This window comes from Anser brachyrhynchus, assembly GCF_964034855.1.
Source record: "Anser brachyrhynchus genome assembly, chromosome: 10".
In the NCBI taxonomy this organism is placed as follows: domain Eukaryota; kingdom Metazoa; phylum Chordata; class Aves; order Anseriformes; family Anatidae; genus Anser; species Anser brachyrhynchus.
The window spans coordinates 19,884,091-19,907,470 of NC_137705.1; the positions used below are offsets into that span (position 1 = coordinate 19,884,091).

Genomic DNA, 23,380 nt, shown 5'->3' on the forward strand with positions numbered 1-23,380 from the left:
CTACACTGTATTTGGAGATTACCAAGAGGCTAGGTTAAAAAAAAGTGTAAATAGGCATCGAGTTTGAATAATGTTTATGAAAAATGTATCATCTTATGACATTTGTTTAGATGACAATTTATCTTCAAATAAAGTTTGTTTTTATTAAAAACAAACGAACAAAAACAATGGTTGTATGTGTAAGGCTGAGGCCAAGAGGGAACAGTTCTGACAAATACAGGGAAAAATTTCTAAACGAGAGTTGAGACAGACAGCACAACACCCATCCTTTGAGAGACTCAAAGCTTGCCTGGACAAGGCAATGCTGATTGCACTTAGCCCTGCCCTTCACAGTGCATTGGGCAAGTTGACTTCCCAAGGTCCCCTCCAAGCAAAAGTTGTTGTAAGTAAATGGTCTTCCAGTAAGTAGTTGATTTAAGCTTAAAGACAAAAAAAAAAAAGGAAAAAAAAAAGAAAAAAGAAAAAAATCACCTTCCAGAAAAAACATATTTCAATCTGAATCTCAACTGCTTTTATTTAGCATCAAAAGAAACAGACAGACATAAATCTAATGAGATAATTTGAGAATTAAATAAAATTTATTTATCCTCTTTATATGAAGTTTGTTTTAGTTTTATTTTACACAGATACAATACAGCTGGTTACATTTGGTAAACTCATGAAATAGTTACTTTTAAGGTGTCAAATACTTGAGTTACAGAAAATTAGTTGCTGTTCATTTTACATTCATCAGTATTTGCTGTCAGTGAAATAATTAGAATGTCCTGTCCAGTGGATGTGAACAGGTATAAGCTCTTTTTTCCAGCACATGCTTTGCAGCTTTTTTAATACAGTCATCCAGATTTTCATCTGCATCTATGGAGAAGCAAAAGGAAAGGTAACTTAAGTACAGTATACAGCTTTTCTAATTTTCTTTTAAAAAGGATTTTAGAATACAAGTATCTAAACTTTAGTGGCAAAAAATTTCAGCGTCTTCTAAAAAGATTCTGATTATTGCAGACTGAATCTTTCACAAAACAAGCATCTAAATGGTTAGTACTTAGAGATGAATAGATCAAATTCCTGATTGTTAGCTAATGTATTCTTTACAGGAGAATTTGTTACTGATAGATCTTGTTTTCCTCCCCACTGCGGAAAATTCTGTTGGTCATATAAAAGATACCTACTTTTGTTTAGAGACAAAGCCGTAAGAGCATAAAAAATACTTCATATATTTTATAGAGCTTACATTTTTGTAACTGAGCCATGGTGTAATTATTCTTGAAATACGCTTCTGTGCAGAAGATATTTGTAAGCAGCACCTGAGAAAGAGTAGCAAAACTCAATTAAAAACTACTAAATGAATTTCATGAACAAAATTTATGCAGTAAAAATACTTTAAGCTTCTGAACCTCTAGTTTTGTACCTCTGATATGGAGCCCTGTAGGATAATAATTTATGCTTAGTTGTTATTTATTTCCCACAGCTACTGAGTCTCAGAGTTGGGATGACCTCACTGAAAACTGACAAAAAGACATTTGTGGTAGTAAATCCAGAAGGGGCTTATGCACACAAAATCTGAAGTAAGTCTCCAGACCACTAAAGACTAAAGTTTAATCAGTCTGAATTTTTCTCACACTTGATTGTAGTGAATTTACTTGTCATGTAGCATAATTGTTACCATGAAATTTTAAATGATCTACCCTAATCACCTGCTGTCAAACTCTCTCACTTTACTTTCAAGACATTTAGTGACAAAATACTGTTGTTGTTATATATTATTACTAATGATAAAGCATTATTACTTTTTGGAAAGCATTTTGGAAGAACAGCATGGTATTAGCAGGTTTAAGAGAACATGCAAATTCATAATTCATTCATAAATGTGTTAAAATATTTTAAATACTTTGACAACATTACAGCTCACATGACAGGTAATTGGTCTCGTTACTGCATTCTTGCACCAATCAGTTTAGAAACAAATTGGTACACTATCAGGCTCACAGGAGAGTTTGCTGCAATAGATACAAATTCCTAACATACAGTGTGTAGTTTTAGTGTAATGAAGGCTATTTGTCACTGAGATTTTGCAAAGTCTGAGCCATTAGCATGCGCTGTCTGATAGTTTAACACACTTTTAGAACAGCATCGTGCTTCTGCAGCAAAGAATGCAACAACCATCTTTCAGAGTTGAGGGGAAAGTTGGCTAGTCAAGACAAAAGCAGCTGATTAGAGACTTGTAAAATGTACGCAGGCTGTAACGTTTCAGGGCAAGGTCTGAAGATATGCAGTGCCTCTTACTACAAAACATGTAACGAGGCAGAATGGCAATAAATTTTGTTTTGTTAAGGTACATGATCCATGGAGCGTAGCTGATAAATGGGTATGACTGATATTAATGTACACTTACTTCATGGTCGTGATTTCTCAGGCCAATACTGATAGACCGGCTGGCTCTGGATATAGTTGCTGTCATTGCATACAGATTAATAACTACATCTGCCACTCTCTTCAGAACCAACTGCTCATCCACTATTGTCTAGAAGAATAAAAATGATTAGCTTGCAGACTTCAATCAAATCATTTTTTCCATAGTTTGTATTTATGTTCATACTTATTTAGCATATACAGGTTAGTTGTTACACTGATTTTCTACCCCTACGAAGTCAGTAATTTACAGGTTAACTATGTTCTACCTTTTACAGCCTTTGCAGCAAGCAGTAAAATTGCTGTGTCTTGAAACCACTTTGGTAAACACCAAAATCACTGAAATTCAAGTACCAAAATATTAAGCCTACTCAAGAAAAATCTGTTCATGCTCCACGGTGTAGTCTGATAAGCATTCTCAAAACACATCAGATGGCTCTCAAAAATCCAGGGTATCCTAAGTTTGGTTTCTCCTATTTAACTAAACCACTTTGAATGGCATAATTATAGATTCACTTGCTCTAGAATATAAATGAATAAGCATAATTCAAATTGTGCTGGTATAGCTCTTCATTTGGGAAAGAGGAAATGGCTTGCTTACAACGAAGTACTTAAAGTACTCAGATAGTCACTGCAGCAGGCAGGATTCATGGTAACAGAGATAGAAGAAAACAGCTAATTCAGAGACTTTTTTTTTTTTAACAAAACAAAAACAAGGTAAGTTGTCCATTACATCAACTGTGTACAGAATTTCAGTATTTTTTTTATAGTCAATGGAAACCAGGTGTGTAAAGAAAATCCTAGCCCATGTCATACGAACACAGTCCAGTCTAGATTCTAGTGAGGCCAATGTGGTTGAGGAAAAACTCAAAGATACAACTTGAAGATAACAGAAAAAAAACGGTTACCTTGCCAAACCTACTTAGCAGGCCTCTCACTGTATTTCCAAAATAATAAACGTTTTCCTCGAGTTTCTTGCCACTTTCCTATAAAACAGGATATACATATTTTAAATATTCAGTACATTTAAACAATTTGATCAGGTTAAAAGACAAACAAACAAAAAACCAAATCCAACTGTAAAAAGGGACATTTCCCAACAAGCATACATGGCAAAGCATATACTGGAAAGTATAAGCTTCTCCTATGCTGCCCAGCCAATAAACCAAAATCTTGACCTGGATGAGACTACCTGCTGCATGAGAAAGTAGTTACACTGCCTGCACAGTGGTCAAAACAAAGGAATAAAGTATACTAAATTGAGCAACCAACAGGCAATGTTGTAGAAACCCCTAGATGTGTGTGTCCCAACACAAGAAAGACCACCTTTCCCCTCAAACATGGAAGTTCAATTTTCTGCTAAAGGTAATGATACTGCCAACTTCTGGTCAGTGACTAGGATTTCCATTTAAGTCGATCTTAAATCATTTTGTATCTTCCCACCTATAAAGGAGAGGAAGTTTGCCTATGTACATAAAAGGAATGGGATTAAAAAATATTGAATCTTTTCTGAGGGGAAAATCACTGTTTAGCTGCATTCCTGTTATCTTGAAAGCCAAAAACGACCAGAATTTTCTCTTGGCAAGTACTGTGTTCTTAATATTCACCCCACTGAAAGCCAGTTAAAGCACCTTTCTTTTGCTATAAAACAGGCATTTAAAATGTTCTGGCTTTTACTTCGGTAACTTTTCAATACAGTCTTCTTTATGCTTATGCAAATAATAATCTGACAAATCTCTTCTATGTGGTCTGCACAACAAACCTAATTCTCACTTTACATGCTGCAGGTCACGAAAGCCCTGAAAATGAAGGTTATGTGGTACTATTGGGTGAATTCATCAATATTTTCAAATTCTGGTGGTAAGGAGGTAGAAAAATTTCCAGTGTCATATTTGGCTTTTGTTAATACTTAAATGCAATTAATTCATTATGATGATTCTTGTAATCTGAATGTAAGTATGTGGGTTTGAGGTATTCAGAAGAAGTTCCAATCTAGCGTATCAGGTAGGTCAGCATCACTACAGTTAAACCAACTGACACGTGTACACTGGAGGCACTGCAGAACACGGTGTATTTACCCGAAGAAGTATGCTGTTGAGCTTCCTTACGTGCACAGAATAGTATTAGCAAATCCTAGCAAATCCTCTTACCTGTGTGCCTGAAATAGCTGACCTGGAGGACATGTATACTGAAAAATACCATTTTGTTACAGTTCTTCAGAACACTAAAAACATCATAGGAACAACACACCTTATACTTTTTTTCTATCAAAAAAAAACCAGAAGTACCTTTTTTCTTCTCTGTCCTAAGGATTGATTACGCAAGTAGTTCACCAAAACTATATTACTATTAAACAGAAAAAAAAAAAAAAGAAGCATTGTGTCTTGTAACTGAGCTTATTATGTACAGCAGCAACTGACCATTACAAGGGAAGACTTTAATACTGTGAAGGGTCAACTTATATAAATTACTTAAAATAGATCTAAACCTGGATTTGGTATAAATACAGAGTTATAACATTCATTATAAGTCCTTACCCCTGAAATAATATAAAAATCTGCTTAAGTTTGTAAATCTCACGTAAGCATATACTTTGTCTTGCATAAACAGGTTACAAAGTTGTGACAAGCAGCGAAGGGAATCAAATATGAAAGACCAGTGCCTGGCTCTTATCAAGGAGCGCTGTGTTCCCGCCTCTCCCACCCCTTTACCTGGAGGCTGGGATGCACCAGTCCACGGTCACCAGCTAGCCCAAAGTCCACTTTTCTGCCCATCGAGTCCCGTAGTTTGTTTAGAAACTCCTCCAGCGCCACTCCTACATTTCCTTTCTTGATTTCTCTAAAATGGTGGGTAAACAACAGCTGTTAAAATACATTTGCTGGTTTGCAAGGGAAATTTCAGGCGGTTCAGATAACCAGTTGAAATTTTAAAGACATTACCGAAACATCTACAGTTTATCTAGCATGACATCTTTTAGTCCATTTTACCGTGAAGTCTGGAGAACAACTATACAGCCTTAAAAGTATACAATATGGTTCACACCAGTTCCTTTCAACAGTACAGTAAATTAGAGAGACCAGTATATACACTCAATAGATATGATACAGCTGTCTGTCTTAACAATAACACTTCCTTATAAAATCTTAAGTCATGCAATTTTAATTACTGGTCTTGTAAGAAAGTATTTTATACAAGCTGGACTTAGAAGGTAAGACACAATTGGCCAAGGTTCCTAAACATATAAAACATTGTCAATTAAAGAGAAAAAAAAAAAAGACCCCTATGCATTGAACTGCCTTTAGACAATACATTTAGAAATACAGCAGGTTTTTTTCCTACAGTTTCCGCCTTATCTATGGCTTAGTAATTATCAGTCTAATTCAATAAAAACTAGCAATAAATAAGAACATACTTAATTTTTTCAGTCAAGATTTTGCCTGCATATTGCATACCCGTCAAAGCAATATACAGTCGCAGAATTTCATTTGTGCCCTGTAAAAAAAAACATAATACAAACTGAAATCAGTAGCAAGTACAAAATATTTTTAGTATTTCAAAAATCTAGATATGCTGTGCTAATATTTTTATATATATTTTTATTTCAAAACTGCTTTCAGTAAATAACTTACATGCTCTGCTTTTCCTTGAGGTTAGAGGAGGTATGGCTGCAGAGGATCACAGATACTGGAAGCAGGCAACAAAAACTAAACACCTTTTTTTTTTTTTTTTTAGATCTATGTACAGTCTTAAGGAGGGGTTCTTTTGTTAACCACTTACTTACATAAGGCTTACAATATTAATGAACATTTTCTGAACATTTTCCAAGCAGGTCTGCTGGCCTGTCTTCCCTTTCTAATGTTCCATTGTTTTAGTTAATACTAAAAAGTACTCTTCCACCATCCATAAATGTTTACTGTCCTTTCTGCTTTAGCTTGGTTATAAAATTCTGCCTTCATTTAGTTGTGAAGACGTTGAGCCTCTCATTATTACACACACATATGTAAAAACAAAAAAGAAACCAGACTAAATGTGTTTTGATGAAAAAATAGGTTCTGGATTGTTTCGGTAAAGGAACATTTGTATGTTCCGTAACTGTAAAACTGCTCAACATGCCTGCTTGGAAAGCAAAAGCAAACCAGAAACTAGAGATGAGACTGTACAAATTTGATGTTCGGGAATCCATTATTACATATGGCTGAAAAATAACTTTACAGAACTATCGGGATTAGTATGAAAATGAGATGAATTACAGGAATTCCAGTGCTTTTGGTTTTGTTTTTAACCAAGTCTTCCTATAGCTTGTCCAGTGTGAAAGGTCTTCTCTACTTCAACAGGTCTAAAAGGTGCTGCTTATGTCTGGTTTTACTATTCAGAATGTCCGTCAAAACTGTATTAACCCCTCCCCACGATATAGGATGATGATGCTCTAGGTTGGCTGGTTTTGCTCTTTAATCAATAATGAAATTGACTCTTCCTAGCTATGTGAGATAAATATACAAATACTTGCTAGTGTCGGTTCCTAGTGAAGCTCACACTTTGTGGTTAATCTATAAAATCCATCATATCTTAGTTTACTATAGGACAATATTATCTCCAAAGAAAACAAATTAGTTCTTCAGTGTTATTCAAACTATAGCAAACTTCACAACTAACTGAATGCAAGGCCTATTTAAGTGAGTACTGCGCTGGATTTGTTTCACCTCAGGTTTACAGAAGGTGAGCAAGTTAATTTCAATTTATGGTAAAACAGTATATTCATACTTGCCTCAAAAATCAGCAATATCCTGGTGTCTCTGAGATAGCGTTCGTAGGGGTAATCTTTCATATAGCCAAGGCCTCCAAGAATTTGCAGTGCTTCACTTACGCAGGCCCAAGCACCCTCAGAACTGAACACCTGTCGTTGAACAGTATTTTAATCACCATGCTTCACACAGTACACACAAACAACGTAGCTTTGTTACTATGCCTCAAGTTAGACCTTTGAAAGGACTGTGACATTACTGCAATGTCCCCACACCGTAAGGGACTATCACTGGGGGATGAACATCTGTGAGCTCTCCTCAAGGCTGCTTTGCCAGCCTGCAGCATCTGTCCCCTGGCCGACACTGCAGAAATCCCTTAAACAGTGGTGCTCCACCTGAGTGGGCCTGCCTCTCTCTCTGTATTTTGCAACTGATTCTGGGTTCAAGCCAGGACAGAAACTCCTTAGCCAGGTCTGCAGCTGGAAACAAAACTGTTAGCACTATTTCCACTGCGTGATGCTGCATAAAAACAGAACTCAAGAGGACTGCAATATACCAAACCCGTTGTAGTCAGCTTTTATTTTCTGTATGGTGACACAAGCTTTGAATCTAAGGTAATCTATAATGTGGGGGAAATAAAAAGTAATGTCTTTTTTTTAGTTCTTAAATCTAGCTGAAGTTTCTGTATTTATGTCTGTAAGAAATACCCGAGCCTCTAAGCAATTTGTAATGCAGACTGAAAAACAGGAAAGGTGTTAGTCTGTATTAGCTTAAAGCCGTAGGCAAGTCTTTCAATAACATTACCTTGACCATGGCTGCCTCCACAGAGCAATCTGGAAACCCTGGCCTATCCATCATTCCTGCAGTGAGGTAAGCCATACTCTCCATTACGTATGCTTTCACGGCCATAAAACAAAACTTCTCCTGTAAAATAGTGGTGAGAGGAAACATACATTGATTCAGATGCAGAAGAGCATAGCCAAGTCTGCAATAACTTTGAAACTGAACAGTATAACTGCAGTTTTTATATGTTTAACATATTACCAAATAATATTTTAATTAAAAAGTGCTACTGCAAAGCAATCATGAAAATGCTTTAAAAAATTACTTTGCATGTTTTATTGTTCACTTAAAAATCACTTAAAAGATCAGCGTACAGAAGTCTGCACTAAACATATATCAATTCAATACCTCCAGCAATTTTTTTAAACCAGTACAGCCCAGGACAGCCAAAAGACCCTCAACATAACCTACATCCTAGCACTTAGTCAAAACAAAGCACAGACATTTAGGTTTTCCATTTTTTTTAATTACCTGAATTAATCCAAATTCACTCAGTCTCTTATTGAATTGTTTCCTGGTACAAGCATACTCCGCTGTCATTTCTTTAAAAAGAAAATAAAAAAAATCCATCTCAAAACAGCACAACTGTTACTGTGACATCTCATGCCTGCTGTACATAGTGTTCTTCTATTGCCTGACCAACCCCTACTGCTTCAGCAATGTGAAAAGCACCCTCAGAATGACAGCGCTGCTCAAGTCTGGGAATACTGTGCCAAAGGCTTTACAACACGAGTCTAAGGCGTAAACCTGTACTCTTGCAGGAAGCATGTTTTAGTGCTAATAATTTGCTTTTTTGAGAGAGATGCCTGTTACTATTTCGGGTAACTATTGGTGTAAGCCAATTTTATTACTTGTTACTGTATGCAAGCTTTGAGCCAATTTGAAATTTTAAGGACTCTATAGGATCTAAAAGCAACACTACATATGCTGTTCACTTATTGAGAATATTTTACTGCAGAATGAATTTAACAGAGGCAAGAGCTTTACCATGTATGAACTGAAATCTTCAGTGTTTTACAGGTTTTTAATCAAAATGTTTAACAAGGAAATCTAGTATTATAAAGATATCAAAGCGTGTTATGAGTAACAGCAGTGATGTTACAATCAAGACTAGTGTTACTATTTTGAATTAACATTGTTAAATACCTTATGAAAATCGGTTGTGGTTTGTTTTTTTTTTTTTTGCGTAGCAGCCAGCAATCCAAAACACCCAATTCACCTACCTATCAATTTTTTAATCATTCCAGCAGAGGCACTGCCCATGCTAAATCTTCCACTGTTTAGGATATTCATGGCAACCTGTGAAAAAAAATGAATGTGTTTTTTTTTTTTTTTTTTTTTAGGCCATGTTGTTGCCACAAAACTTTTACTGCTGTCTAGCTTCATGTTTTTAGTGCTTTTCCTGGATGTCACTCATCACTGGATTACACTTCCTATATTGTGAAACCAGCCCTGATTCTGGTCAGTGCAGCATTCAACATCCCAACAGAAACGCTTTAGAACTAAGCATTTAAGACAATCTACTACATCCACGTCATACATGAAGTAGTTTTCTGGTACTGATGATCCATTGAATCCTTACTCAGTTCTATCTCTATACCCAACAGTCCCACCTTAGTCTTACTCTTATCTATGCCAGACATACGTGGGCAGACTGTAACATCCATCCAAAAAGCTGGTAAAACTAACTCATTCTTTTCAAATAGTAATCTTGGAGCAAAACAAAGGACCTCCTACCTACAGAAAGCAGAATTTTGGTGCGATAAGATGCTCGGGTGCATTCAAAATACATTTTTGGATATATGTCTGTATGTCTGTTTTAAACAGCCATTCACTGTCAAAATTCTGCTGACTCTTCCAGCAACATACATGAAAAGGGAATGAGAACGGAAGGTGTACAAATATAGCTCCACAGTGCACACAAATAGATTTTTAAGTTTAATGTTATTGTTTTTTAACAAAGAAAACATGGGTGACCCAGTTCAAAGAGACTCTTAAGGACTCTAGCAAAAAGTCACTGCTCCTACCTCTCAACTTGTGGTAATTCCCTGGAGAACAAACTGTTAAGAGTGCCTTTTCATATGTTTATTACATTAAAGGAAATTATTCTATTTAGCATTTCAGTCTGGAGCTGCCTGCTATTGAAGGCGCAGGAAAACTCAGAAGGACCATTAAGAACAGCTTTGCAACTCATACTTGGAGAAAGGTTACAACAGCAAAGTGAACAGTGTTAAGGACCTTACAGGACTTCACATTTCTGTGGTGCAATGCAGAGGAACCAGTGCCTGAGACAGCCTTCCAGTGAACTCCCAGTTTTTCCTGTGCTATAATCTGATCCTGGGAAACCACCTGACAGGTCTGGACTTTGCTCAAACCATTTCCTGCTACAGTCTTTTCTCTCCTTTTCTACACAGTCCACAATTCTGGTTGTAGAAACAGTAGAAAACAGTATAAACAGTAAAGTTCAGTTCAGAAGTTCTGTTGAAAAAAATCCTCCCTTTTCAGAAGAGAACAGTGTGTTTCCTATACCATGAAAAGCATCTTTTAAAGGCCAAGCAAATATTAGAATCTGTCTTACAATTTTATTAAGAAATAAATATGAACCTGAACTTATGGCATGCTCATGCACAAGGCTCTGGTGAAACTAGCTAATACAAAGCACATAAGGTAAACTGAGAAGTCTTTCCCTCCGTGTTCTTCAGCTTGGCAGTGTTGATACTACCCATAAGGAAACTTCTGTACAGTTAAGAAAGACTAGATTTCCTTCAGACTTTTAAAAATTATTTCCTGCTTACCTTAAATCCTCCGCCTACTTCTCCAATTACATTCTCTATAGGCACTTTTGTATTTTCAAAATGTACTTCACAGGCTGAAACACAGAGTAAATTGCTGTTCACTTATAATGTAGAAATATTTAAAAGCCATTCAGGAACATAACTGACTTTTGTAACAAAAAAAAAAAAGAAAAAGTTTTCCTAATGCACTGTGAATGACAGAATTATGGAAACTTCCAAAGGAGTTGAAATTTGGGAAAAGACTGTGGTTTACATCAATTACTGATGTGAAATATTCAAAATACAATTAATGTACATTGCATAAACAGAGAACTACAGTTTTGACTTTTATGGAATTGATACAGCAATCAAGTTCAAATGATAGATTGCGAAAAACTGCAATCATCTGTAAGCTTACGAAGAAAACAATTCTAAATTAAAGCTATGTGGTTGCTTCATCTTCTGAGTTATTTCTTTTACTGCACAAAAGTGCAGCTTCAGGTGTCCATAAATATGGATTTATTAGTTCAGAGCTGGCATTAGGAAGGACTCCGAAGAAAAGCTAGGTAAAGAAACATGAAATTTATATGGAAAAGACTAATTTGCGTTTGAAATCGGATAATCCAAAGAAATTAAAACATTAAAACATTTCTGTTAACAATTTTAAATGATTCTTACTATTGGATCCTCGAATGCCTAGCTTATCCTCAGGTTTCCCGTGTGTGACTCCACCAAAGTCTCGCTCTACGATGAAAGCGGTAATTTTGTCTTTTAGTTGTCCATCTTTATCAACAACCTCTGTCCTAGCAAATACCGTGAAAACACTCGCAAGGCCACCGTTTGATATCCAAACCTGTTTTGAGAGAAGAAAGAAAAATATTTGTTCTGATTTTGTAACCACTGTTCTCAAGTGGTTACAAAAGAGGTTCAATTAAATTAAGATCTCTGGTGCATTTTCACAAAAGCTTGTGCATCCTGTTACTTATGGCATGCGAGGGGTACAAGGGCCTTTACATCCACTGCCCAATATAATTTCACCTTTGATGAAAAATACTACAAAGCAGGCCACAGGTTGCATCTCTTCACATCATAGACAAGTATATCAATAACAACAGATCAAGTCCTCAAGAGTATCAAACACTGTTGAAGTCAGTACATGTACGTGTATCTTCAAGAGCGTATTCTGCCAGTTGCTTTTAGCAAGAATGTTCCAAGCAGCCCTGTCAACTTTCCTTTCAAAAATACCTAAGAAATCTAGCATGATGAAGAATGAAAAGAGGGGAAAACATTGTTTCAGGTTTCTCTTCACCTGTGCTGTCACAGAGAACTAACTAACTAATCCTCCCTAAAAACCTGCGCACTCTGACCTGGGGATAACAGAGAAGGAACTTAAGAGGATGTTTTCTTATCTGACGGAATGCCTGGTGAGCAAAAGTCATTCCCTGAGCAGTGTACTTTTCTTTTCTGATTGGTCCTAAACCAACATGCTGTCTTTTTGACATGGTCATCCTTCACTAGTTTGGAAATCCCAAAAGCCTGACGCAGTTACCAAGCTAGAGTCTTACCTAGTAAAACCAATGAATTATAATCCTGCAAAAGACAAAAGTGCTTTCTATAAGCTTGTAACAGAAGAACTGTAGTACTTCCACTCTGTGAGTGGATACCTTGGAGCCATTCAGTAAGAAGTGCTTCCCATCTTCGCTGAGCGTTGCTCTTGTCTGGATGGATGCCGCATCACTTCCACTAAAAGCCAAACAAGTGTTTGGTTAGTGTTTAAAGAAATAAATATGCTCTAAAAAACAGACCTATATTTTTTTCCCTCTTCCCATCCTTTAAAAAAGAATGTTTACAGTTGTATTAAATAGTACTATAAAAATTTTAGTTCTTTAGTAATACGGAAACTTATTAGATTCAATAGTTCTGATGAAATCTACTTAAATTACCCTGCAGGGCCATTTCTGCTGATTAACATGTATGTTATCAATCTTATGACCTGACCCGAGTCTTCAGAATGCCATACAAGCAACTCTGTTGAGCTACACTTTGAGCTACTTGACCATACACCGAATGTTATCCTAAATCACAAGTTTAAAACTCTACCCTAGTTGTGTATCTTAACGGAAAAAAGGTTCAACAGAAATTAAAAATAAACGAACCTGTGACAGTATTTATCAATGAGCATTTGGGCACATCACATACTTTCCATGGGAGCAGAATTAGCAGTTCAATTACAACAAAGCAATTAAAGTTTATGTTCTGTGATTGAAAGTTCAAGCACTCTCTTCAATCATCACCTTATTACATAACTAAGTGCATAATAATCTCCCCCTTGAAGCAAGCTTCCTCTTGCACAAATTAAAATGCCACAATGGCTCACTTTGGGCTTTCAGCTGAAGACAGTTGCTGAGTTCTTGAAACACCAAGATCTCATCTGATTCTTTAATAGGGTCAGAGTTCTAAAATTCAGCTCTAAAAACAATTGTTTCTGTGTGCTGCAACTAGTACCTAGGGAGATATGGCATAAAGTATCCTTTTAATTTATATTCAGTAATGCCAGAAATTAAGTGGATAAATAGTTGAGATGGGAACAACTGTGAAAATTAATGCAGCTAAAATCAAACACCAGTTAGTGATTTCATGAACACTGCCATAAGCAGAATGCGTGATTTTAAAAATAGCTATTGACATATACACTGAGGACACAGGTGCAAAACAGTAAATATTTAACGCAGTAACCAAACAACCAATGTAACAAAGACAATAAAAAATACCATTTTAGTGTTGGCTTTCTGAAACACCCTTTTTATTTATTTTTATTTTATTTATTTATTTATTTTTACAAATTTGCCATAATTACAAAACCAGTACCTTCCAGGTTCAGTGAGACAAAAAGCTGCAATGTGCTCCCCAGATGCCAGTTTAGGCAGGTACTTTGCTTTCTGTTCATCAGTGCCAGCAATGAGAATCCCCTAAACAATTAATAGAAAACTTTTCAGCATTGAACTGTGTGAAAAGAAGCTGACAAACTTTGACAAGTTCGGGAAGCTTAATTTGTAAATTATATGGTATTACAAGGTAATATTAAAAGAGTTTAAGAAACAAAGGACATTATTATTTAACTGACTTTAAAATATGTCGACGTTATCAGCAGAGTTATTCAAATGCCCATAGGAAATGGCTTATTGTTAAGACTGCCTTCTAGGGAAGGTTTCACTATACTTATGCTGTAAATGAAGATTTAATTGTTGCTCGGAAAGGTACGAGCACTGAGACAGCACTCCATAATTTGTCATACCTTCATTACTTTCATTATGACTTTATGTGAATCAAAAGCATCAATTTTAAAAGCTCTTAATCAGAGAACAGAACACATGATTTACCTATTTTCTCAATTATTTCATTATAAAGGCATTCAACATTTTTTTGGTGAGTGTACTTATTTTAATTATCTCTGATTGTACAGAGCTGTATTTACTTTCTATACAGGGGACTTCTTATGATTAAATAGCTAAGATACAGGTACTCAGCATATTTAGGAAGGATTAACCACAACTGACCCAAACTGGCCACAGCAAGAGGAACAGTCGTCGCAGCTTACACTACAGTCCTCATTAGACCGCTTTACAGATCAGGTCAGCTCATTATCCCCCTTCTACAGATGGGGAAGCAAAATGAGGAATAAACACTTGTTTTTAATTAGCATTATCCACTCAATTCCAAGAATAACGTTTTTTGTTATTATAAAGACCTTTGTGCTATTTCAAGCTTCAGAATACTACTACCCAGCCACCATAAAAGGTGTTACGAGTTAGATTCCTCAGTCTACATTATACAGAAAAATAGTTTAAAATTCATGCGTTGGCTACAACACATTGATCTTGGATACATTTTCATCTCTTACCTCCCATAATATAATATGCAGCCTCATTCAGCTGGAAAAAGTTGCACCCTTCTGAATCCTCTGCATGACTGCACCACCTTCCTGTAATTTTAGCCCTACTACTGATATTTTACTGTTTTCCATATTTCTTCCAGCTATTTTGATCAAGCTGGCTCAATTTACAGAACTTGGGATCATTTAATTCTTATTTATTATTAGTCACAACACTCTCACTCTGTACCTAAACAAACTTCACCTCACCTTTTCTATGCCAGTTGCAAAGAACTACTTGACATAAAAGAACTCTACCTTCAGCCCAATAGCTTGGTGAGCTGCCAGCGTAACTGCAATGGATCCATCTAGAGAAGTGATTTCTCCCAGGCGTGCATACATGGTATTTGATAGGCCAAGACCACCTGGAACAAATGTGTTTTGTTCTAAGCAGATACTTTAGGATTTAACTTCCCCCTTCCCACCCCAAAAATCCCTTTCAAGTAAAGAAACATCAAAAATATAACGGGGGGATATCTTAGCATGGACTACGTCCACAAATAAGAACCATACTGCTGCAGTTGTGACAGGAAAACACATTTTAGAAACTGAGAGTTTTTCAATTCTTGAGTTGTGCTGAATTTAGTACTAATCAAAAAGCAGGTCTGTTTGTATTCAAGCACACGTGCATGCAAATGTAGCAAACACAGCATAATCCAGCAAATGGTAGAAAACAAGCTTATTTAAACACACTGCACGTGAAAAACGGTAAAAGACTTGGTATAAAAATTGCTCTATTCTGAATTTCTGTGCTTCCAGCATAAACTAATGTTTTGTGACATCTCCATGTGATTCTACGAACCCAGACAATTAACCCGTGTGCAGCTTCCCAGCTGCCTGGCTGCAGAGGGAGCAGTGCTGGGCATGTCTCAGTCGAGGCAGGCTCTGGCAGTGATACAAAGACAAGCGCGAGCAGCCAGGCTGCGCCCAGCTGCAGTGGAAACAGGGCAGAAAACGGCCTGGAACTGACATGGAACAGTTCCCCATGTGGACTTCCAAACTGGTACTAAAGGAGAATAAAATACAACACTTCAAAAGACGTTTTTAATCAAAAAATGTGAGTATATCAAGAAACAAACTCAACACCAGCACCACCTTCCTGTGATCTGCTGCTGCAAATACAGAGACTATTTGTAAGGAGCTTGAAAAGAGAAGAAGGATAAATCAAAGTCACATCTGTATGAGTCTAATGTTCAAGGACTTTCTGTTTTCAGCATTAGGAGTCCTGCTCCCCATAACTTAAGACTATTGTATATATTACTGCTGAATAAACAATTCTATCTAATCAAGATAATCTTTTGCCCAGGTTAATAACTCTTTACTCGACAGTGGCAGAAGTCAGGATAATGAACAAGAGGGAGACAGAGCTCTGGAGCGAGTCCAGTGGAGGGCTACGAAGATGATGAGGGGACAGGAGCATCTCTTACGAGAAGAGGCTGAGAGAGCTGGGCCTGGTTAGCCTGGAGAAGGCTGGGCGGAGACCTTATCAGTGTGTATAAATATCTGAAGTGTCAAGACGACGGGGCCGGACTCTTCTCAGTGGTGCCCAGTGACAGGATGAGAAGCAATGGACGCAAACTGAAACACAGGAGGTTCCATCTGAGGATGAAGAAAAACTTCTCTACTGTGAGGGTGACAGCACTGGCACGGGCTGCCCGGAGAGGCGGTGGAGCCTCTGTCTCTGGAGGTCTTCAAACCCTGCCGCGACGTGACCCTGCACAGCATGCTGTGGGTGACCCTGCTTGGGTGGGGGTTGGACTGGGTGGTCCCCAGAGGTCCCTTCCAACCTCGGCCGCTCTGTGATTCTGTGCGCTCCTTATTTCAGCAGATGTCTCAATGGTGCTACTATTTTCTGTGTGTTAAATAAACACAAGAGCAAAGCCTCCTCGCTGCCATTCATTCAAATCAGTGCTTCTTACACCCTCTTCCTTCACAGCACCCTTACATTAATTACAAGTCCCACCGTTACTTCTTTAAGAGAGCCACTATTTCATGATTTACAAGAGCTCCATTTTTCCCACTGAAGTTCTGCATTTTAATGCTTCTAACAAATACGCCACTACTACAACCCATTAGGAAGAATACCATACCATGAATGAAGCACTGACTATGTATGACTGAAGAATTTTAAAATATGACAGGCACCACCAACAGAAGTACAGCAGGTTTAAACAACAGAAAATGGGAAATAACCTTGTTAGCAGTGTATTAGTTAAAAAGTAAAAAAGTAGCTTTATTTAAATAACTGAAATCAGTGCAGCACAGCAACACTAGTTATGTTGCCTAAGACAATAAAACAACAAATGAAAAAATGTTATGTAAAATAGGGTATTGCTTTACAGAAAATAAATACTGAGGTGTGTCTCCAGCTTTATGCAGTTATTAGTGTAATTACCAACACAAATACATTGTTTCATACTATTCTCTTCAAAAATTAGATGTCTTCCCCACTGAAACTAGTGTCTGCAGATGGGCAAACACAGTTCTGAAGAGAACAACTCAGAAGACAAAGTTGTCTTCTTCAAAAGACAATACGACAATGCGAGGATCTCTTACCTTACTTATTTCATATTAGGTATTAGTTTCAATCCCATTTCTAAAATGCATCAGAATAAGATTATAATTTTCTTAAAAATGCCTTTGCAAGTTTAAGGGGTAATCCACTGAGTAACTCATGTCTCTGACCCCAATTTATACTATAATGTCCATCAGGACATAAACTTTTTGTTCAGTACTGCACAAGAAGTTTTTATACAAAAGCTATACTTTGAATAAGTCATCATTATACTTTTATACCTTTGTATGATCAAACATTCCTATCTGTGAATGACAGGTGACAGCTTTGACAGATAAGTTCCATGTTTGAACCTGGTGTAATTTTAGAAATCATCAGCTAGTACTGCAAGTCCCATAAAACATCACGCTACTCTACTGCATCCAGAAAACAAACAAAAAGGAAAATGCTATGCCGAGGGGAATGTACACCATCTAAATTTAGTTGTCTAACTTAAGTGCCTGAGCTAAGAATATCCATAGCTCCCTGAAGAGCCAACTGACCCTCTCAGTGTCTGCATCTCTTTGTTCCCCAGAGTGGAAGCCTGCGCTCCTGATGTGGACGTCCAGGCCAAATGACTGCACGCAGGATAGTACGGACACTTTTTGCAAGACACAAAAGTTACAGATAGTTATTCTTTTTGATCACTTACTCACCATATTCCTCTGGAATCTGCATGCCAAAGAGACCCAGGTCCCTCAGTCCTTTTAAAGTTTCAGGCGGGATTTTTGCATCTTGATCAATCTTCTTAGAGTCCACTACAGATACACATAATTTTACAATTTAAAAACATTGTTTCTTAATGCAGAAAAAATCTCTGAGACTGCAGTGTTCTCAAATCAGAGCCCAGGTCACCGTGTCTCTGAGTGAGCAGCACTGTGACCTCTAACCTAAATACCAGTTTGAGAGCCCAGAGCTGAAGAACTGAAATAACCTATGGAAAAAGGGGCTGCTGGAGCATCGCACCCTTCCCTGCTGTAATTACCCTGTAGTCTTACTAAAGCATCTTTAGTAAAAAGACACGGCACCTGTTGCACCAGATACGGATGTACATCTCAACCCCAACTTCACAAGAGCTGCTCTTTCTAGGTTTAGCCTGATCCTACCAACTGTCGTGTTTGCCGTCATCCCCTTGCAATTGGAAGAGTCTCAAACCCTAAACCAGCTTCTGTAGGATGACAAGTACATCAGGTTGGTTGGGGCCCCAACCAGTCTGCCTCCCAGCAAGGTGAATAACTGACTTCCTGGACTCTGAACACGACCGCTCAGGTAAGCCCTGAACACTCCACCCAGAAACCCCAACTCTGCTTCCAGAAAAAAAGCATTTCCAGAATGCGTTGTCCTTCAGGAGAGGGGCGCTGCAAATTAACCTGAGCCCATCACTTTTCACAATGGCTGTTTTTTAGTCTATTCATGAAATGAGCTGAAGACATTAAGAAAAACCTAATCTGCCATGGAACCAACACTCCACTTAAGTATCCCACCTCGTGACACCCTGAAAGTCATAAACAACTGGAAGGTCCCAGGTATAAAGATTATAATGATATGGTGATGACAGATATGGGAAAAGGACTTGGAAATGGGAAAGATTTGATCTGTACTTCATTATCTCAAATGTTTCTATGTGCACAGCTTGTGCATATGCATGCTAGCAGAATCCACGACTGGAGCAAGCTAGGTATTTCTAGGATTTTCTTCTGGAGCTATGCCAGGGTTAGGATTAAAAAAAGAACAAAAGAACATAAATGGGTTAATTACAAAAATCGTGTTCTTATGAGTTACTTAAATTCTTGAGGGATTACCAGAGCAGTTCTGTGTGGTGACAGTGAAAATATACAAGAATCATATTAGGCAGCCAGGGAAGGATGCAAGCTGCAGCAAAAGGACTGTAAGCCATCCTTCCAAAAAGTTCTCAAAAAGAAGTAACTCTTCAGAAGTAATAGCACGTTGCTAAAGAAACTTACGTTCACCACAGTTAAATGATGCTGTCATGTCTGTATGAAATGCAACTGAGGGACGCAACTAAGCATTCTGCTGCACTTCTGAGTGAAGTTACTCAAACAGGAAAAACATCTACAGAAAAGATGTTTTTCCACACTAAGTTTTTAGCTATACTGTGTAAGATACATATCTGTGGTATGCCACCAACTGTTTTGGGGAAGAAAGGCTTTTTTTTTTTTTATATTATTATTTCTTCCTCTATTATGCCCATACAGACCTCTGTCTGTAGTGTCTGCAGATTATTAAGCTTTAGAATAACTGCTGAGATGAATTCCCTTATGCAATGCCAATCATATCAAGTTTCTAACTGCTTAGGGGTGCTCTCCTAACCTATTTTTATCCTGTACACATAAATTACCCTGAATAACTAAACAAAAATAGCTATGAAATCAAACAAAGATGAGCAATCCTCCCTTAAATACCGGCTTTTTTACTCAATGAATGCTGTTCCCCCCAAAATGTAATTTGCATAAATTCTTAATTTACCGTCAGTGAGCAATGCTACGTTATTATTGTTAATAATTGCATCTCATAAATTGTCACCTGTGACAATCACCGGCTTCTTCATACTCCTGCAGCGTTTGGCAATCTCAACCTAGTAGCTTTGTCAGCAGGAGATCTGAGACAATACTGTTTAACTATCTCAGAAATTGCTGTTTGTAGAAAGCAATTTTCTACAACTGTTCTTGAATTGGCTCATCTATTGCAGCACTAATAGAAGAAACACCCTGCAACCCTCTCTGGAATGCATACAGCTAATATGACTTTTCCCAGACAGAATCATTACTCTGTAGCTGAAAAACTATAAATACTTCTGATTTTCCGTAGCTACTCAAAGACCCTCCATTTATCTCTGCAAAGCTTTGCTGAGAACAGGTTTAGTACAGTACAAGTAAAAAGTTTCACAAAAGAATTAGAAAAGAAAAAAGAAAAAGAATTACAATACAGTAAATAGCAAATGGCAGTAATACAACCAAGCTAAACAATTTCAAATCCTACCTCTCTCTCAGAATTCTTTCACCTCCCTTCTTGTTCTGTATTTTGTTCATTTTCTTTTGTTTTCAAGATTTATTTATTCTCATCAGCATCCAAGTAGTCTACATGAAAATCCCATGAATCAACATGCCTATAGCATCATCGAGCACTATATGACTGGCAACAAATGCATAAAATGACTTAAATTATAACAATCATATTCAACTGCTATGGTTGAATCATTTTGCAGTCGCTGAATCACTTGCACAAATAAGAAACTAATAACTGTACCTTCCTCATTGAAGAATTTTTCTACAGGTCCTACAAACTGGTTGATCTCCTCTAGTTCTTCATTGCTAATTTCTGGATAAGGGAAAACTTCTTCCTAAAATAACAGACATTAAAAAAAGCACGAATCATGCAACTGAAATTAAAATTCAAGAACATATACCTTTCAAATACTAGGTTCTAAAAACTGTGAAAATTTAGATTTGTGGGAAAGGTTCAGAAATGTTATCTGATGAAATCTACAGGAGTCAACTGTAATACACACCCAAACAAATCAGAAGCATTAGGGAGAAAATAAAGAAATTTTGAGAGATATGGATGCAAAAGGGCAACGAAGCTGGTGAGGGGTCTGGAGAACAAGTCTTACGAGGAACGGCTGAGGGAGCTGGGGTTGTTCAGCCTGGAGAAGATGGGGCTCAGGGGCGACCTTATCGCTCTCTACAGTTACCTTAAAGGAGGCTGTAGCGAGGTGGGGGTTGGTCTGTTCTCCCACGTGCCTGGTGACAGGACGAGGGGGAATGGGCTACAGTTGCGCCAGGGGAGGTTTAGGTTGGATGTTAGGAAGAACTTCTTTACCGAAAGGGTTGTTAGGCACTGGAATGGGCTGCCCAGGGAAGTGGTTGAGTCACCATCCCTGGAGGGCTTTAAAAGACGTTTAGATGTTGAACTTAGTGATGTGGTTTAGTGGAGGACTTGTTAGTGTTAGGTCAGAGGTTGAACTAGGTGATCTTGGAGGTCTCTTCCAACCTAGACGATTCTGTGATTCTGTGAAAAATCCTTCATTAACCACGAATTTTGTCAATATAATCCCATTCTGGAATTAAAAAATAGGTAACTTTCATTCACATCAGAATCAATTTAAAATTACGACATTTTCAAAGTCCAGGCCATAAGCACTGTTCCTTGGCAGTGTACAGCGTGTTCTGCCTGCTTAATGTCCTGAGTGCACAGGTTGGAGGGCTGCGGGTCCGCGCTGCTTGACATGGCCCTGTGTGGTGAGCTCTCCATGCAACCGTTCGGGGCGTAAACTGGATGCAGTGTGGCCTGACAGGTTTGGATAAACACAACAACCCGAGTGACTAACACAAAAAGCACAAAGACTGCGTGAGAAGCACGCTTCTAACTTTTATTACCTTTCCTGTTTTAAAGAGGAGAGCGCACCTCAGCCCAAACAGAACCAGCCGCGTTATTTCCAGGAATTATGCCAGTTCCCAGTATCAGCACCGAGTAAATGCTACATTTTTTTCAGAAAACCGTTCTATCGAAACTCGAGGGGAAAGAAGGCGTACGTGAAGGCGTTAGACGTGGTGGGGCCTGACTGCCGTTTGTCAGCTCCGCACCGGGCAGGGCCAGCTTCGGGAGGCTGCGGCGCCGAGCCCCTTCCTGCGGGTCTGGGTTCACGCCTTCTGCTCGTTCAAACCCACACAACCGGGCTAACCGCGCACCCCAGGCGCAGGGACGCCGAGCTACCGGGCACAGGCGGCCCCCGTCAGCCCCGGGCCGGCGCGGGAACCCCTCAGGGAGCGGGGGGAGCCCGCAGCCGGCCCCGGGCAGAGCGGGCCGCGCCGCGGGGGGATGGCGGCCGTCGGGCGGCCGTCGCGCGCGCGCCCCGCGCCCCTCACCCCTCACCTTGCTCAGCGCGCCCCGGAAGAGCTCCTTGGCGAAGGCGGCGCGCGGCGCGGCGGTGCGCAGGGGGCGCGCGGCGGCGGGCACGCGCAGCGCGGAGCGCAGGGCGCGCACCAGGAGCCCGCTCATGGCCGGTACCTGCGGCCGCCCGCCGCACCGCCACACGTGACCACCGCTACCCGGCAGCCTCCGCGGGGCCGGGCGCGAAGGGGCGGGGCGTTCGCGCGCCGCCCGTGAGGCGTGAGGGGCCGGGAGCCTGCCCCGCCCCGGGCGCTGCGGCCGCGGGTCGGAGGTGGTGGGTGTGAGCCCCCTGCTCCTCGGCAGCTGACGGCCCGGCCCCGCCCCGCCCTTCCTGCAGCCGTTTCCAGAGAGCAGTGCCCGGCCCAAGGCACTGCTGCTGTGACCCGAGTTACCTGCCTAGGCGCTGGCACCCGGCGGGGCAGCGGTGTGAGGGGCCACCAGCCCGGGGTGCTGGTCACCTTCCCGTACCCACCGCTCTCCTCTGCAGGCGGAAAGTTCTCACTGACACACGGATACTTCACGAATACTACAGTTAATTTACACAAGGGTAGATTTAATCTGTTTGAAACGCTTCTTTCGAGTCCTTTAAAGGTTGTATTTGCACCTCATTTTCATTAGTGTATCCTCTCCGCCCTCCGTTTTGTGAAGAGACTTTCAAATACTCAGAATTTGAGAAACTGACATTTAAAAATTGAACAAAAGAACAAGTACTTAAAGGCAAACACAAGACTAATAGAATTTGCTTACTTTACTTATGACTTGAAAAATGTAAATCCCTGAATCCTGTAATTCAAATGAATTGCCATTTCAGTTGCCTCCCAGGTGCTGTATTGCAACTCAGGAATAGCTCTGAAGGGACTGAGGACGAGGGGAAGGGAAAGGGTAAGGAAATGTATCTAATCTCCAGCTCCACCAGCTCTCTTCTCTCTCTCTCTCTCTCTATATATATATATTTACTTTTTTTTTTAATTTTATTTTATTTAATCTGTATGTAAGCACATTGTGAGAATCCTCAAATCCTAAGCATTCATAAGCAGATGAGAAATCTGTCAGAGCCCCGGGCGCTACCAGCCTGACTAGAGCTGGAGGTATCACACAAGCACGTAATGCCGTACCTCTGGGAAGAGGTGAGTCAGCCACACACTGTCAAGTCCAAACATACAGAACTCTGAGGATACAAACAAAGCTTTACCAAGAAGGGTTCTCCTCTCCAGACTCC

The 23,380-nt window shown here is 39.2% G+C and overlaps 2 protein-coding genes across 11 annotated transcripts in view; one reads left to right on the forward strand and one right to left on the reverse strand.

Annotated features, from left to right (window-relative positions):
- Positions 1 to 10,780, forward strand: part of CFAP92 (cilia and flagella associated protein 92 (putative)) — a 120,295-nt gene extending 109,515 nt beyond the window's left edge. For 8 of the 9 annotated variants that reach the window (XM_080607042.1, XM_080607040.1, XM_080607038.1 and 5 more), the window contains one exon: positions 1,466 to 2,382. In XM_080607042.1, coding sequence (XP_080463168.1) covers positions 1,466 to 1,506 — 41 coding nt within the window. In that variant the 3' untranslated portion in view covers positions 1,507 to 2,382. Of the gene's footprint in view, positions 1 to 1,465; positions 2,383 to 10,107 lie in introns of those variants that run through there. The other variant, XR_013955782.1, reaches the window with a different exon arrangement.
- ACAD9 (acyl-CoA dehydrogenase family member 9) lies at positions 489 to 22,328 on the reverse strand. 2 transcript variants are annotated; one of them, XM_080607055.1, is made up of 18 exons: positions 22,144 to 22,328; positions 20,518 to 20,611; positions 17,907 to 18,008; positions 14,955 to 15,061; positions 13,634 to 13,734; positions 12,430 to 12,508; positions 11,444 to 11,618; positions 10,787 to 10,860; positions 9,215 to 9,290; positions 8,463 to 8,533; positions 7,953 to 8,072; positions 7,172 to 7,300; positions 5,819 to 5,898; positions 5,118 to 5,244; positions 3,315 to 3,392; positions 2,390 to 2,518; positions 1,229 to 1,301; positions 489 to 855 (listed from the first exon to the last, which is right to left on the reverse strand). In XM_080607055.1, the coding sequence occupies exons 1-18, from the start codon at positions 22,267 to 22,269 to the stop codon at positions 755 to 757; spliced, it is 1,842 nt and encodes a 613-aa protein (XP_080463181.1). In that variant the 5' UTR covers positions 22,270 to 22,328; the 3' UTR covers positions 489 to 754. The 2 variants fall into 2 exon arrangements, with proteins under 2 accessions (XP_080463181.1, XP_080463182.1); XM_080607056.1 differs by having other exon boundaries at positions 21,648 to 22,150.
- Between the last annotated feature and the right edge of the window lie 1,052 nt (positions 22,329 to 23,380).

What these genes read in the sequence shown, in the direction of transcription:
- ACAD9 (XM_080607055.1), bottom strand. Translation starts at nt 22,269, where the DNA reads ATGAGCGGGCTCCTGGTGCGCGCCCTGCGCTCCGCGCTGCGCGTGCCC. An exon ending in AGGCATTCGAGGATCCAATA is followed by an intron (nt 10,861 to 11,443) that starts GTAAGAATCATT and finishes TCTGTGTTTCAG; the next exon opens with CCTGTGAAGTACATTTTGAA. An exon ending in TGGTGCATCCCAGCCTCCAG is followed by an intron (nt 3,393 to 5,117) that starts GTAAAGGGGTGG and finishes CCTGTTTTATAG; the next exon opens with GAAAGTGGCAAGAAACTCGA.